Source organism: Lynx rufus, unplaced genomic scaffold, assembly GCF_022079265.1.
Source record: "Lynx rufus isolate CCGP_SWC_20201006 ecotype Redwood Valley unplaced genomic scaffold, mLynRuf1.p SCAF_38, whole genome shotgun sequence".
In the NCBI taxonomy this organism is placed as follows: domain Eukaryota; kingdom Metazoa; phylum Chordata; class Mammalia; order Carnivora; family Felidae; genus Lynx; species Lynx rufus.
Genome location: NW_025814854.1, coordinates 904,968 through 920,392, shown reverse-complemented (window position 1 = coordinate 920,392; position 15,425 = coordinate 904,968). Strand labels below are relative to the sequence as shown.

Below are 15,425 nucleotides of genomic sequence, written 5' to 3'. Positions count from 1 at the left end.
GAGGTTGTACACACAGAAGGCACTAGCCGTTTTAGAAGAATGTCCTTCTTTCGCCCCCGAGCCCAAGATGTCTTTTAGGGAGGGCACGGGAAATCTCCCTTGCCCGGTCCGTGGGGGGCGCGAGCCCACCCCTCTAGGACGTCCGGGGGCTTGTCGACGACGCACTGCTGGCGTCTCTCGGGTTCTTCGTGTCAGGGCCGCGCCGTGGACACTGGTGGGGTCCTCTGGGAGCATCGCCCGCCGCGCACCCGGCTGGCTGGCTCGGGCGAGTTCGGTCTGCGCCTCTGCTGACGCGGACGTGGGGGCAGCGGCCGGACCCCCCCACCAAGGCAGCCCCGCGCCGGCTCGAGCTTGCGCCACGGGTGAATAAAAAGAAACGCACCCGGCGAGTCCAACAAACGGTACGAACGGGAGGCTGCTCCCAGACGAGGGACACGCAGTTCATCGTGACCGCCGTCGCCACGGGCAGACTCACACAGAATGCCTCGTTCGGCGCCTCCCTTGCCGTTCGTTGACCGTCGCGCTCACAGACGTGTTGGGACAGGCTGCTTTTCCTGGCCACCCTTCCCTTGTGGAGCTGCCGCAGGTTTGAAGTCTCGGGGACGGGTTTACGGCTCGGCTGCTCGCACGAGTACTGGAGGGGGCGGCTGCACGTGGGGAGCGTGGCCAGGCCGCGGGCGCCCTGTGGACACCGCGTGGGCACACGGCCGCCGTGACCCTGCCGCGACACCACACCCGGGCCTGCCGGTCAGCCGCCTTCCCCCCGCCCGCGTGTTCGTTCTTCCGCGTGCCTGTGGGGAGCTGCAGAAGCTCCCTGGGCTCCGCCGTCCTCTGGCGCTTTCTGGCAGGTTCTGTTCCTTCATACAAGACCTGTCTTCTCTCTCTGAAAGTTTTTATTTTATTTTATTTATTTATTTTTTTTAACGTTTATTCATTTTTTGAGAGACAGAGTGAGACACAGAGTCTGAGCGAGGGAGGGGCAGACAGCGAGGGACACACAGAATCTGAAGCGGGCTCCAGGCTCCGAGCCGTCAGCACAGAGCCCGATGCGGGGCTCGAACTCCTAAATCGCGAGATCGTGACCTGAGCCGAAGTCGGACGCTCAACCGACGGAGCCCCCCAGGCGCCCCTCTCTGAAAGTTTGATGGGTCTCATTTCACTTACCCTGCGCAGCATTTGGTGGCCACTTTGTTTGAAGGTTCCCGTTTGTCTGTAGCTCGGGAAAAGAGTCCATTAATTTTTGGACCAACTAACCAACCAGGTTTCATTGGGTAAACATTGACTACCACTAATGAATTTAGTCAGTCTGTCCATCCACCCACCCACCCACCCATCCATCTGCCCCCCCCTCCCTCCCTCCCCATCCATCTGTCCTTCCCTCCATCCACCCATCCATCCATCTCTCCATCTATCCCCCCCAATCCCTCCATCCATCCATCACTTCCATGCCCCCCCCCCCATCTCTGGACCTGTCTCCAAGATTCTCTGAAGAGAATTTTGTTTTCCACATAACGTACACTTTAAGTCCTACAACCCAAATGCACCCTGCAAACCTGGGGAGCCCTTTCTGGCTGCCCTCTGTGGGTGACGTAGTGACAGACGAACAGAGAGACTTATCACCGAATTATCCACGTTTTCTTGCCCTCCAGTCCCGCTTGTCCCCTCGGCGGCTTCCTGCTCCAGCCTATTCTGTACCGATCCTGCCCCTGGTCCCCCTGGTCCCCCTGGTCCCCCTGGTCCCCCTGGTCGGCCCGGTCCGCCTGGTCCGTCTGCTCCCTCTAGAGGCTGCCCTGTGTTGGGGGTTTTGTAGACTCTGTTCACTTGCTGCTTCTGTTCGTGGTAGCCTTTTCCCGAGGCCGCCTCTTTGTGCATGTGTGTGCGTCCTGGTTGGGGTTCTGGGAGTCTCTTTGGGACCCCGCTTGTGTCCGCTTCGGCCCGTGTGTCTGGCTGGTCACTGAGACAGAAGCAGCTCTGAGGAAGAGTTTGTTTTGACCGTTAAGTTTGAGGTGCCCCCAGACTTGTGGGAGGCTGTGGGTGGGAGATCAGCACGTGGGAGACCCTGGCCTCGAGGGGTCCAGTCGCTCGGGGCGGAGGGAGCGAGCTGGGACCCCCACACTCGAGGCCAAGCAGAGCAGGACCCGGAAGGGGGAGGCGCGGCGTGTTGAGTTTGTTGAGAAGCCAGGGAATGCAGACCCAGCAGGGTCCGTGGGACGCGGCTCCCTGGGCTCGTTGGTGGCCAGGCGAGCGTGTTTGCGGGCACGAGGGGCCGGAGGCCCGTTTGCAGAGGGAGGGCGAGGGTGGGAGGCGGGGTGCGGAGACCCCAGGAGGGTGAGCCTTGGAGGCGCCGCCGAGGGGAGGAGAGGCGCTGTGGGAAGGTGAGTCCAGCGAGAGCTTGCCTCCTCTCCAGTTCAGGGGGGCTCGGGGACTGTGAGAAGCTGTGGGGTGGCCCACTTGAGAGGGAGCCACGTCGCGCCAGGGGAGAAGGGCAGTGGGCGTGGCAGCTTCCTGAGAGAGTGGGGGGCCTGGGGGGGAGGCCTAGGCGGAGAAGCCAACCCAAGTGGGAGGGTGTGCGCGCCGGGGGGAGGGGGGAGGCTGTGCACGATGGCCGCGTGGCCGCTGGGCTGGTGGGACTTGTCTGTTCCCTGCAAAGGAGAGCAGCGGGGGGCCGAAGATGGGTGGGTTTGGGTGGTCATGAGCGGAGCAGGACCCCTCAGGGGCTGAGGAGCATGACTTAGGGGCGGGGCCCAGGCCCCCCGGGCAACGGTGGCCCCACAGCACGTGCTGTGGAGAAAGCCCACCGCCAGCTCCTCTGGGGTGGGGTGTCCCCAGTGGGCGCAGAGGATGTGAGCGTAGACGAGGATCTGAGCGGGCTCTTTCCCGGTGGACGGGAGGCCGAGGGGGAAGGGCAGGGGTCACCAGGGAGCAAGGGTGAGGATCCTCGTCAGGGATGGCGGAGGCTGGGGGTGGCACAGCCGGTGGACTGCAGGGGGCGGTAGGGTGGGGGGGTGCGGCCTGGGCCCAGGGGAGGCGGGCCGTCCTAGGTGCATAGATGGGTGGGGTGGGGTAGGTGGAAGTCAGGGACCAAAGAGGAGGAGTGGGAGGAGGGGGAGGGGGATGTGGGGGAGGGGGAGGAGGTGCTTCTAGCAAAAGGTGTGTTTGTGGCGCAGAGTGAGGTGGTGGGTGGCTGAGTGTGGGAAACGGGTTCGTAGCTGCGGGGAGGGCTCTCAGCTGTTAGGCCTTAGGGTCACCCACGAGAGGAGGACTTTGAAGCTAGAGAGGAAAGGGGTCCTGGAGGGAGGAGGGACAGGGGCATGGAGCTGGTGGCACCATTTTGTGGGGCACAGCAGGTGGGGGCCGAGACTGCCCTCGGGTCCCTGCTGCGTGTGCTGTGCCCTCGGGTCACTTGGAGGAGCTCCCTGAGCCGAAGGTGTGCAGCCAGTGAGTCCGCGGGCGCCTCCCAGTGCCCTTGCCCCTGAGCCGTGGGGTCCTCCAAGGAAGGGCCCGTTCCCTCACGTGGCAGTCCTGGCCTTGCCCAGGTCCCACCCACAGTCCCGCTGGAGCCCCCGCTGGGCGCAGGCATCGGGTGGGTGGTGGGCCAGGTCAAGGGCAACGGGAAGGGCCCTTTACGGGTGAAAGGTCAGCGGGGACGTTGGTTGGTGGTGCCTGCTAACGGCCTAGAGGAGTCTTGGTGAGCCAGGACCCCACCAGCTCATCCTCGGGTTAGCGTGCACGTTGCGGGGAGGTGGCGCCTGGTGGGTGTTCGGTGGCTGGAGGTGGCTTAGGGGGAGGGTACGAGGGGCGGGGTCTGCTGGCCCGTGGGTCCCAGTCGGAGGGCGTGGCGCGGTGCCGCCAGGCTCCCGCCGCGGAGGGATCGGGCGTTGGAGGGGCTGTGCGTCTGGGGAGCGCCTGCTGTCCCAGCCCCGGGGCTGCCTCTGCGTCTTCCAGGGACCCCTCTGTGTGGAGACGGAGCTAGCCGGGTTCAAAGCCACCGGTGACGCTCACTAGCTGTGCAGCCGTAGGAGGTTCCTCGGCTTTTCCGTGTGTCCATTTGCTCGTCTGCAAAATGGGAACAGTCGTACCCACGTCAGGGCGCCGTGGCTTGCGGACACGCGTGTTGCTACGTGTAAAGTCCCGAGAACAGCCTGGAAGGCCCCCCACCGCGAGCGCTTCCTCCGCGCCCGGCGCTGTGCCCGAGCTCCCCGCTCCTCCCGCCCGGTAGTTCCCGGTCTCCGGCCGGCCGCCGCGCACCGTGGGTGCTGTGCTGTGTGGCTTTGGCCTTTCGGCCCCGTGCTCAGCTCAGTGCCTGTCGCACCGCGAATGTGACTCTGGTGGCGCAGTCGTGGTGAGCCGGGGCGCCGTCCTCACAAAACGCCCCCCTGCACGGGGAGGGATGGGGGCCGAGCCGTGGGGCAAGGGACTGCTGGTCCTCCTGCGGGCACCGAGCACACAGCACAGTCTGGGGACTGTCTGCCTCTTCCTGCGCCTCCCTCCTTGGGGCCAGTGGGCTGCTCAGGGCCCGGCCCGTCTGTGGCTTCTGGGTCTGGGACGCTGCCGGCCCGGGCTGGGCACACATGGGACCGTTGTATCCCGACCTCAACCTCGGGGGGCAGGAGGGGAAGCAGCCGGGCAGCCGGTGTGTGTTTACTTCTAGGTCCCGCCAGTCTGAGGGATGAGTCGGTAAAGGAGTGACATTGTCACTCGGAGGGACTGATCCTGGTAGTGGGCGCAGTGAGAAGGGGACCGTGTGTCCTACTGTCTGTGCTGCTGGGAAGCTGTCGCTCCTTTCTGGCCTCGATCACCTTTTCTGTGCAAGGAGGAGGCCGGACTGGACGGTGTCTTTGTCCGCTCGGGCTGCTGCAGGACACCGCGTGCGGAGCAGCTTAAACCACAGCCTGTTTGTCACCAAGGGCCAGGTGCTCACAGAGCCAGTGTGTGGCGGGGACACTTCCTGGTTCCGGATGGTCACCTTCTGTCGTTACGGGGCGGAGAGCAGGGACCGCGGGGGGAGGGGCGAGGTCCCTCTCTCCTCTTTTACGAGGACACCGGGGGTAGCATTTCAACACCCTGTGAAGTGGGGACACGCCTTCAGCCCACCGCAGCCCATCCAGGTGTTGCCACCTGTCAGAATCACCCAGAAGGTGTGTGGGGTGGGGGTGGGACCTTGTCAAAACAGGCGGCTGGACTCACTAACCCAGAATCTCCTGGCAGAGGAAAGGGACCCAGAACAGGCACCTGAGTGGCCCAGATGGCAGAAATGCCCGTGGGCGTTGGAAACTATGCCCTGTGGTTTCTTCTGAATTTCACTGTCTGCTCCGCTCGTTTCACTATGAGCTGATGCTGTTTAAGGAAAAGTTAACGTGTAGGCTGTGCTTCTAAAATGTGGTTGCAGGCACGGAGACATGACTTGGATGAATTAGAAGGAGTTAGCGGGACACGACAGTGCGAGTCTACCAGAAATATCTGGGCAGGCCACAAAGAGGACCGTCACCCTGTGTCACGTCTCAGTACCACGACTCTGGCGTGTGGAGGGATTACAGACGGGTGGCCGGGAGGTCTTCTGTCACCGAGGAGGGCAGGAGGGGCTCGCTGACCCCTGTCCTGGGAGGGGTCACGCCCCCCCATGCTGTTCCTGCACCTGTGCGCCCCCCTCCCCCAGCACTAGGCTGGTTGCCTTAGCGCAGGCTCCGTGGCTGCGGAAACAATGACCGCAGCACGACTCTGTTCCCTCCATTCCCTCAGTTCTGGGGGTGGCAGGTCAAAATCAGTGTCACCTGCTGCGGTCACAGTGCGGGCAGGGCCCTTCGTCGTGGGGGCCGCAGGGGAGAGTCTGTTCCCTCACCTTTTGTGGCTTCTAGAGGCTCTGTTTGTGAGCTCTGTGGCCCTTCCTCTACCTTCACAGCCTGCTGCTCTGACCTCCGCCTCTCTCTGACTCTGAGCCTCCTGCCTCCCTCTGGTGAGGACCCTGTGACCCTGGGGCCTGTCCGGATCATCCAGGAGCTTATCCTGGAGGGGGCTCCTCCAGGCTCCTGGAGGGGGGCGTCGGGGGTTGGGCACGTCTGGTGGGGGAGCACCATTCGGCCTGTAAGAAAGAGGCCCAACGAGAGACCCTAAGACACTGTTCTTGGCCAATTTTAATATACGCGTTTCTAGTGATGAATAGCGAATAGATGTCCGTAGTACTTAAATGATTAATTTATCGCTACTTAGGTATTAAGTAATATGGCAATTTAGAAATAAGTTGTTCTCTTATGACTCTTACCTCCCAGGATGATTTTATCCAAACCCGCGTCCCGCACACCACGTTCTCTGTGTCGCCACGTCCGCCCCCTCGGAGCAAACCTTTGTGTTCTCCAGCTCCGTCTCTAATGCGCTCCCCTGGCAGCCGAGACCCCACACGTGTTGTCACAACGCGCCCCGCCTGACGCCCCGGGAGAGGATGCTGGCAGCTGGCGCCTGCTTCCTCGGGACCTGCCCCCCTGCGCCCCCTCCCCCGCCTTCACCCTGTGTCGATTGTGCCTCGATTTCACCGGGGCAAATCCCAGCCGTGAGCATGACTGTGCCGCGTCCTGTGTGTCCTCCTCGTGGGGCACCAGGTCTGGGCTGGGCCTGGGACCCTGACGCAGGTGTTTTCTGTGACAACCAGTACTTTTAATGATGAAGTCATCCCCTGGAAGGATGAAGGTTCCTATTCCCTTTTTTGTTGTTTTACCTGTTCTGTCCGGTGGCCTCTGTGGTTGACTGAGGTGGTTTCAGACTGACGTATTTTCCCCACATGGTATCTTGTTCGAAGGCAATTAATCGAGGGAGGTGGCGGGATATGAGAGACACAAGCTGACTCTTCCCTGAGGGAGAACTGGTCGTGACGGAGGGGCTGTGATCAAACAGGGGGTCGGCCAGGTCACCCAGGTGCCTTTCTACCCCAGGTGTGTGGCCCGCGCTGCCTTTCGCTCTGGCTCCTCCCCTCCGGTTAAGACGCAGTCGGGGTGGCCGGGAGGGGTGCCTGGGCCTGCGCAGGAGCTGGGAGCCTCCCCCGCGGCGGCCCTCGGACTTCCCGTCCGGGCAGGCGGCACTGCCACCGCCCTGTGTTCCTCGGCCCTGAACGGTTGGACAGGCGTCCCTTCCGGGAGACACGCTGTCTGCTCGTGGGAAGTTTCTTGGGCTGGCCTGAAGGTTCCCCGTGCAGTCTCACTCGCACGTTTATGTGGTGACCAGAGACTCTTCCCGTGGTGGCTTTTGTCACGAGCTACGTTTTTATGTTTAGGAGATACCGGTAAGCAACGGGAACACGGGATGTTTAATAACGGGCCGTTTGTTGTCTTCCTCAGGGCGTCACTTCAGGAAGCGCCACGGTAGGCTCAGGCATTCCCTGAGCGCGGCCCCTGGACCAACGAGCTATGCCCCTGGTGTCGCCAGCCCGGCGAGATGTATAGAGCAGGGGACGCGGTGCAGCGTCCGCTTCACGGGCCGGCGCCCCCTCGCCTGAGGAGTGTGGAGGTGGCCAGAGGACGGGCAGGGTACGGCTTCACGCTCTCTGGCCAGGCGCCGTGCGTGCTCAGCTGTGTCCTGAGAGGGAGCCCCGCGGACTTTGTGGGCCTCCGGGCCGGAGACCAGATATTTGCCGTCAACGAGATCAACGTGAAGAAAGCGTCCCATGAGGACGTGGTGAAATTAATCGGGAAATGTTCTGGTGTCCTGCACATGGTGATTGGCGAGGGCCTCGGCCACGTGGAGTCCTGTTCCAGTGATGAAGAGGTTGGATTTTACGAAGGAAAAGGCTGGCTGAAGCCCAAACTCGATTCGAAAGCGTTAGGTATAAACAGAGCCGAGAGAGTCGTGGAAGAAATGCAGTCTGGTGGGATTTTCAATATGATCTTTGAAAATCCTAGTCTCCGTGCAAGCAGTTCCGAGCCCTTGAAATTGAAACAAAGATCCCTTTCGGAGTCAGCTGCCGCGCGATTCGACCTTGGACGTGAAAGCGTAAATCACCCGAATCCCAACCTGCTTTCTAAGGAGGAAATCTCAAAAGTTATGAATGACGACTCCGTTTTCAGTATCGGCCCCGAGAATCACGAAGATTTTGCGTTAGATGCGAGTATTTTAAACGTGGCCATGGTCGTGGGCTACTTGGGGTCCATCGAACTTCCTTCCACCAGCTGCAACCTGGAGTCCGACAGCTTGCAGGCCATCCGTGGCTGCCTGCGGCGCCTGCGGGCGGAGCAGAAGATCCACTCCCTGGTGACCATGAGGGTCCTGCGCGACCGCGTGCGGCTCCGCACCGACCAGGCTGCCGTCCTGGCCGAGTACCCGGCCGAGAAGCTGGCCTTCAGCGCCGTGTGCCCCGACGACCGGCGGCTCTTCGGGCTCGTGACCATGCAGACGAGCGACGACGGGAGCCTGGCGCACGAGGACGAGGGCGCCTTGCGGACTTCCTGCCACGTGTTCATGGTGGATCCGGACCTGTTCGATCACAGGGCCCACCAGGGCGTCGCTCGGCGGTTTGGGCTGGAGTGCACGGCCGACCCCGACACCGGCGGCTGCCTCGAGTTCCCCGCATCCTGCCTGCCGGCCCTCCAGTCCATCTCCGTCCTGTACAGAGACATGGGCGAGCTGATCGAGGGCGTGCGGGCCCGGGCCTTTGCCGACGGGGACGCGGACGCCCACCAGAACACCAGCACCAGCAGCAACAGCGACAGCGGCATCGGCAACTTCCACCAGGAGGAAAGGAGCAGCCGAGTGCTGGTGGTCGACCTGGGTGCCGGCTCCAGCAGGCACGGCCCCGGCGGCGGCGGCGGCGGCTGGGAGGGCGCGGGCGGGAGGGGCTCCCAGCCCCGGGGCGCCCCCTGGAGCGGGGCCTTCTGCCTCGACCCCGAGGGGGGCCCCCCGTTCGAGGCCGCCCCGCAGGCGGACAGGTGCCGGGACTTCGGTAAGCACCTAGGGCCCGCTGCTCACGTGGAGCTGCCCCCGGCCTCCTCGCGGAGCTCGGTCCCCCCTTCCAAGAGGGGCGCCGCGGGCCATGGCCAGCGGTGGCTTCCGGTCCACGTCCTGCAGGAGTGGCCGTGCGGACACGCCAGTGACCAGGAGTCGTACACGGACTCCACCGACGGGCGGTCCAGTGTGAACTGCGGCACGCTGCCCCCGCCCATGAGCAAGATTCCCGCGGACCGCTACCGGGTGGAGGGCAGCTTGGCACAGGCCCCGCTGAGCACCCAGAAGAGGGACTGGTCCAGGAAGGCTTTTGGGGTGCAGAACCTTTTCGGGCCCCATCGACAAGTTAGAAAGACTAAGGAGGACAAAAAGGTAAGCCCGCTAGGCGCGCTCTACACACGTGAGCTTGATTTCGTGACGCGGTCTGTCCCTGGTGGAGCGGAGCGTCTTAACGGCCGAGTCTCCGGTCCCGGCTCCGTCGGGCTGCCCTGTGCCCCTGTCGCCACCACGGGGTGTGTTTGGTCACGTGCTGCAGGCTCTGTCCTGCCGGGGAGCCCTCTGGGTGCTGCCCCCTCTCTCGGGTCCTGGGCGGGGGCGGGTGACGCAGCCTGGGCTGAGGCCCTCCTTCCTTCGGGCCCTTTCCTGCTGCCGGTGCCTAGGACGGTCCTGTCCCTGGCCCCTTCGGAGCCCATGCCATCTGTGGGATCGGGCAGCTCGCCCTTTCGAGGTGAGAACACAGGTTTTTTTTTTTTTGGGTGTTAATGTTTTATTCACTTACTTATTTTTTTGAGAGAGAGAGCGTAAACGAGGGAAGGGCAGAGAGAGGGGGACAGAGGATCTGAAGCGGGATCTGCGCTGACAGCAGCAGGCCCGATGTGGGGCTCGAACTCATAAACTGCGAGATCATGACCTGAGCGGAAGCCAGATGCTTAGCCGACTGAGCCACCCAGGCGCCCCTGAGGTGAGAAAATTCTTGAAGCACAGAGACTGTTGACTTCAGGACAGGGAGCTCCCCAGGGTGTGGATCCTTGCTCTGTGTCCTTCGTCTGGAAAATCCTGCTGTGAAAAAAGTGGCAGCTGAACTCAGCGCTGGGCTGGTGGCTTGGCTCCCTGCTCGCCACAGATGCGCATCAGGGGGACCCGCCGGGGCCAGCACTGCCCTGAACGTGCCTGTGTCCCTCTGGGGCCCTCTGCCTTCCCCCCGGGAGCTGGGTGTGGAGCACGAGGGCAGGAGTCAGCGTGCGGGACTTTGCTCAGCAGGGGGGTGGCCAGCGGCACTGGTGGGACAGGCCGAGCCACCGTGTGGCGGACCCTGTAGCCGTGGAGCGGTGTTTCCGAGGCACTGTCCTCGGAGGACTTTCGTGATTGTAAAATTCCTTTTCTGCTTGGGTCCGCGTCCTGGTTCTCAACAGTGGAAAATGTCACAACGAATCCCTCCGAGGGCGGCTGGCTGGTGAGGGCAGGGTCCGGGACAGAGGAAAGGGGAGGGGCGGCTTGGCGAATATTCTGTTGGCAATCACACCCTTCCCGTGTCGTAGTTTTCACCCTAAAACACGTTAAAGACAATAGAAAGCGGGAGGAACGGACAGACTCCCCCCCAACTTTACCTCCTCCAGGAGGCCATGGCCCCATTTCCCCGTATCTAAGGATGGATGTTTGTTTTTATAAACAGTTGTGATCGTGCGGGTTTTCGACTCCTGTTTCTAAACTGCGGGCGCTTGTGGCTCTGCCACAAGCACACCCCGTCCCTTGTCCCCCCGCCGCCCCGGGGCTGAACCGCACGAGGCCTGTGTTCTCGGGGCGCGGCCGCCCCCGCCCGGCTCCTTCCCACCTGCCCCCGCCGAGCCGGCTGTGGTGTGGGCTTCTCCCACCCGAGCCTCCTGTCAGCTGGGGTGAGCTGGGAAGCGAAGGCCCGGAAGGTGGCAACCGTTTCCCGAAATCAGACACGGGTCAGCACCTCTTGGAGCACGTGTCCTACTAGTGCATGCACTCTCCAGCTCCACTACTGGTGTGTCAGCGCCTGACCACACGGGTGGAAAGAAATGGGATTTGTGCGGCTCTCTGTGGACCGGGTGCCCCCTCGCCCGCCCTTCGTCCGAGGTGAAGGCCCTGTCTACACGCTGTGGAGCTCCCCGCCGTCTCAGACCGCTCCCAGTGCAGCTCTGACCTCGGGGAACCCGTGGGGCAGGGGTGCTGTGGCCCCCGTTCCGCAAGTGAGGTGACTTGTCCTCGAGGGGCTAAGTGACTTCTCTAAGGTTTAAGGTTTAATAGGACGAAGCAGGGTCATGATTCAAACCGTGGGCTTTTTTTTTTTTTTTAAGATTTAATGTTGTTAGAGCAGTTTTAGTCTTACGATAAAAATTGAGAAAGTGCTGACACTTCCCACATACCCTTTGCCCTGACACGTGCACAGCCTCCCCCCCTGTGAGCACCCCCACCAGAGAGCTGCCTCGTTACGACTGACGGACCTCCACCCCCGCGTCATCACCCAGAGTCCTCAGTTCACGTCAAGGTCCCTCTCGGCGTGTGCCTTCCGCGGGCTCGGACACACGTGTGATGGCAGGCAGACCCGCCGTTATGGTCTCGCCCGGCGCGGCCCACTGCCCTCAACACCCCTGGGCTCCGACCTGTTCTGCCCTCCCGGCCCCCAGCCCCCGGCCACCGCTGATCTTACCATCCCCGCCGTCCTTCCTGTTCCGGAATGTCCCGTGGATGGTCGGCCACACGGCGTGCAGCCTTTTCAGACTGACCGCTTGCCCTCAGTCATGCACGTCCACACTTCCTCCGGGTCTCTTGCCGGCTTGATAGCTCGTCTCTTTCTAACGCCAGGTAATATTCCGCCGTCTGGAGGGACCGCAGTTTATTCGTCCGTCACCTGCTAAGGCCACGTTAGTTACTCCTGGGTTTTGGTGATTATGAATAAAGATGCTGTTCACACCCGAGCTCAGCTTTTGGTGTGGACATAAGTCGTCCGCTCCTTTGGGTAAACGCCAAGCAGCGCGATTGCGGGATCCGGTGGCGGATGTTTACTTCCGTGAGAAACCGCCGCCGATCTCCCGAAGCGGCTGCACCGCGATTCTGAGTTCCCGCCAGCTGTGACCGGCAGCTCCTGTCGCTCTGTGTCCTCGCCACGTGTGTGTGTGTGTGTGTGTGTGTGGGCGGAGGGGGGCAGAGTCCTGGATTTGGCTGTTCGGACGGGTGTGCAGTGGGGGTCGCGCTGTTACTTTGATTTGCGTTTCCTTGGTGACTAAGACGCTGACCACCTTCTCCATGCTCCCCTGTCTTGTGCTTGCAGCCTGAGGCTGGTCTCGTTCTCTTGACGTGGTCTTCCCCAGAGCAGAACCTTTCCATTTCGACGCAGTCCAGCTGATCGGCTCTCGCTCACGGATTGTGCCTTCAGTGCTGTGTCTGAACAGGCCCCACCAACCCCAAGTCCTCTAGCTTTTCTCCTGTGTCGTCTTCCAGTTTTATAGTTCTTTATTTCCCATTTAGGTGAATGACCCCATTGGGGTTGATTGCTGCGAAGGCTGGAAGGTCTGTGTCCACGTTCATCTTTCTGCACGCGGACGTCCCAGGGTTCTGGCGCTGTGTGTCCACACCGCTGCCTTCGCTCCTTTGTCAAGACCCGTGCGTGTCCCTGTGAGGGTCTCTGGCCGCTCGGTAGCCATCTCTCACCTTGACCGCAAGCGTGGGGACAGTGAGGTGCGGGCTGTCGTGGCTCGGGCCGTGACGAGAGGCTGAGATAGCGCAGTGGCGTCGGTGTGTTTCTCCTGTTGGAAAGTAACAGCCTGGCGCTCACCAGTTGACCTGAGAGGGGTTCTGTGAGCTCGTCAGGCGGGGTGTCTTTTTCTTTCAATCTTACTGACAGGGACAGTCAGGTTTTTATGCGTCAGGGGATTTGCCCAAGTTCCAGTGCAAGTAAGTGCTGACACTGAGACTGCTCGCGGTCCGTCCCGCATAGACTGGTTTGTGACCTGTCTTTCCTCTGCAGTGGTGACGGGACACCCAGTTCATCTCAAAATAAGTGGTAACGAATGGTGTTTTATTGGGTTCTGCCATAATCTCTTGAAGGTTATCGGTTCCTTTTTACCTTGCTCAAGGGTTTCTCCTTCATTAGCTCAGCCCGGTCCCACAGCCTCCCTTGCTGTAGCAGCAGAAGCTTCCAGAGGCTGGGGGGTGGTCTCCCGGTGTCCCTCCTGGAGGCTTGTCAGGATGAGGACGGGGGGACGGGAGTGGGGCGCCACACAGTGGGGGCCCCAAGTTACTCCCATGCTTCTTGGCAGAATTAGGCTGCAGCCCGGAGACAGAAAACACACCAGGATCGGAGCAGGGAAACAGAGTGGACAAGTGCTAACTAGACCAAAGGCAGCGAGCTGCCTGGAGGGAGAGCCCTCGGGGACCCTGGGGCAGGCCCCACAGCAGGGGTGAGGCAGAGGCCAGCAGGGGAGAGGCTGCAAGCTGGGAGGCTGCCCCTCAAGGCCACGCTGCCGGGCCTCGCCTCTGGGTGCTGACCGAGCGCGCTGTCCCCACGGAGACAGTGTAGAAACCCGTCGGAGCCACTGCAGGACTGGGCGGCTGTCCCCAAGAAAAACGGCACAGCACCGCTCACCGCCGCCTGGAAGATGTCCAAAACCAGAGCAAGCTCCTGTTGGAACTGTGACACCTCCCTCCCTCGAGGCCTGGGGGCCAGCAAGCCACGGGGAAGGGGCTTCGTGTCCTGGTAACAGCAGGAGTGCCAGCCCCGGGGGCTCTGACTCTTCCTCCTGTGGGGAGGCCAGAGGGGAGGCAGAGGCACAGACCGGGCAGGTGGGGCCTGGGCAGGTGGGGCCTGAGCCGGTGACACTGTGGGAGAGCTAAGTGGTGTTTATAGGTAGATGATTTCCCGCTCTGTTTCCTCTGCTTTTCTTTCTGCTGGGTGTCCGTGGCCAGGATGCACTAAGGGAGCGTGTGACTGAGAGAGGGGTTGACGGGAAAGAGAAAAGCCAAGACCCTGAAATGCTGTCTGTGTCATCAAAATGATTCAGCTACATTTAACTCGAATTAAGGATGTTTAATTCTGCTTCTTTGAAAACTGATATCCTCAGACTAACATTAATTAAAGTATCTGGTTAAGTAGCAAAATCCGTTGTTAAACTTTGCACGTAATGGATTTGGGAAAATTTTTAAATGAAAACATGTTATTTATGATACTACCTAAAGAATTTATTGTTGTTATTTTGAAGTGAATTAATAAAAAATTTTAAATATATCGGTTTAATATGGAAATTGTCAATAGATGACGCCCACGGAGACAAAAGCTCTTGGGGCCTCAGTCATTTGTATGAGGGGCATCCTGGGAGCACGGTGTTTGGGGACCGCTGCCCCGGAGAGGCTTGCCGCTTTGTCGGAGGGCCCCGCTAGGGCTGAGTCCTTCCAAACTGGCAGTGTTGGTGAGAGCCTAAAAAATACCTTTCTGATCGAATAAAATGAAAAAAATGCTGGAAAAAAATGCTTTTAACTTCATGCACTCATTTAAAAGTAGGGGTGCCTGGGGGCTGTTGGTTAAGGATGCAACTTGGGCTCAGGTCGTAATCTCATGGTTCGTGGGTTTGAACCCCTTGTCGGGCTCTGTGCTGACAGCCGGGAGCCTGGAGCTGCTTCAGATTCTGTGTCTCCCTCTCTCTCTGCCCCTCCCCTGCTCGCTGTCTTTTTCTCTCTCTTGAAAATAAATAGTAAAACATTAAAAAAGTGTTTAAAGTGATAGGAGTTTCAGCACTGTTACCGCAGGACTAATTTCACAGTGTCCTAAACGCTGTATGTGGAGTGCGTCCTCTGTGACGAGAAGGTGTGGGCAGGCCAGGCTGGCGTAGAGGCCGCGCCTTTACGAGGACCTGTTCCTTCTGTGTTGTGTTGCCATCCCCTGCCCGTGACCCGCGCCCAAACTCCAGGTACAAGACAGTGTCATGCGGGGGCGCCTGGGGGGCTCTGTCAGTTAAGCATCGGCCTCGATTTCCGCTCCGGTCATGATCTCGGGGTCGTGAGTTCGAGCCCCATGCTCGCGAGAGTCGCCCTCTCTCCCTCTCTCTCTGCCCCTCCTCCGCTCAGTCTGTCTCTCTCAAATAAGTAAATTAAAAAAAAGAAGAAGAAGATAGCGTCATGGCCACGTCGCGGCGGGCAGGGAGCCACGGCCGGAGTGTTGTTCCTGTTCCCGCGGTGCCGGGTGGGTCGGACGAGTCCCGGGACAGCCCCGCTGCAGGGAGGCTGGAAGGTAGTCGTTAGCCGCTCGGCAAGATTCCCGTGGCGTGTCAGGCGTCCGCCCCGCGTGGTGGGTCCACGCACCACCTTGTGGGAGGCTCCCCCCGGCACACGAGGTGAAAAAGGTCACAGAAATACGCATAGTCAACATAATCCCATTTTTGTGTAAAAAACTCAGCACCCCTCAACTAAACCTATGTTTTGCAGGATACATCTGTTTAAAAAAATAAAGTGTACATATGTTTATATATAAATACACGGGAAAA

At 60.7% G+C, this 15,425-nt stretch overlaps 1 protein-coding gene across 1 annotated transcript in view; it reads left to right on the top strand.

Moving 5' to 3' along the window:
- The first annotated feature begins 7,420 nt into the window (after positions 1 to 7,420).
- The window catches only part of LOC124522610 (regulator of G-protein signaling 12-like), a 78,771-nt gene continuing 70,766 nt past the window's right edge, over positions 7,421 to 15,425 (top strand). The window contains exon 1 of the mRNA XM_047094153.1: positions 7,421 to 9,297. Coding sequence (XP_046950109.1) covers positions 7,423 to 9,297 — 1,875 coding nt within the window. The 5' untranslated portion in view covers positions 7,421 to 7,422. The remainder of the gene's footprint in view (positions 9,298 to 15,425) is intronic.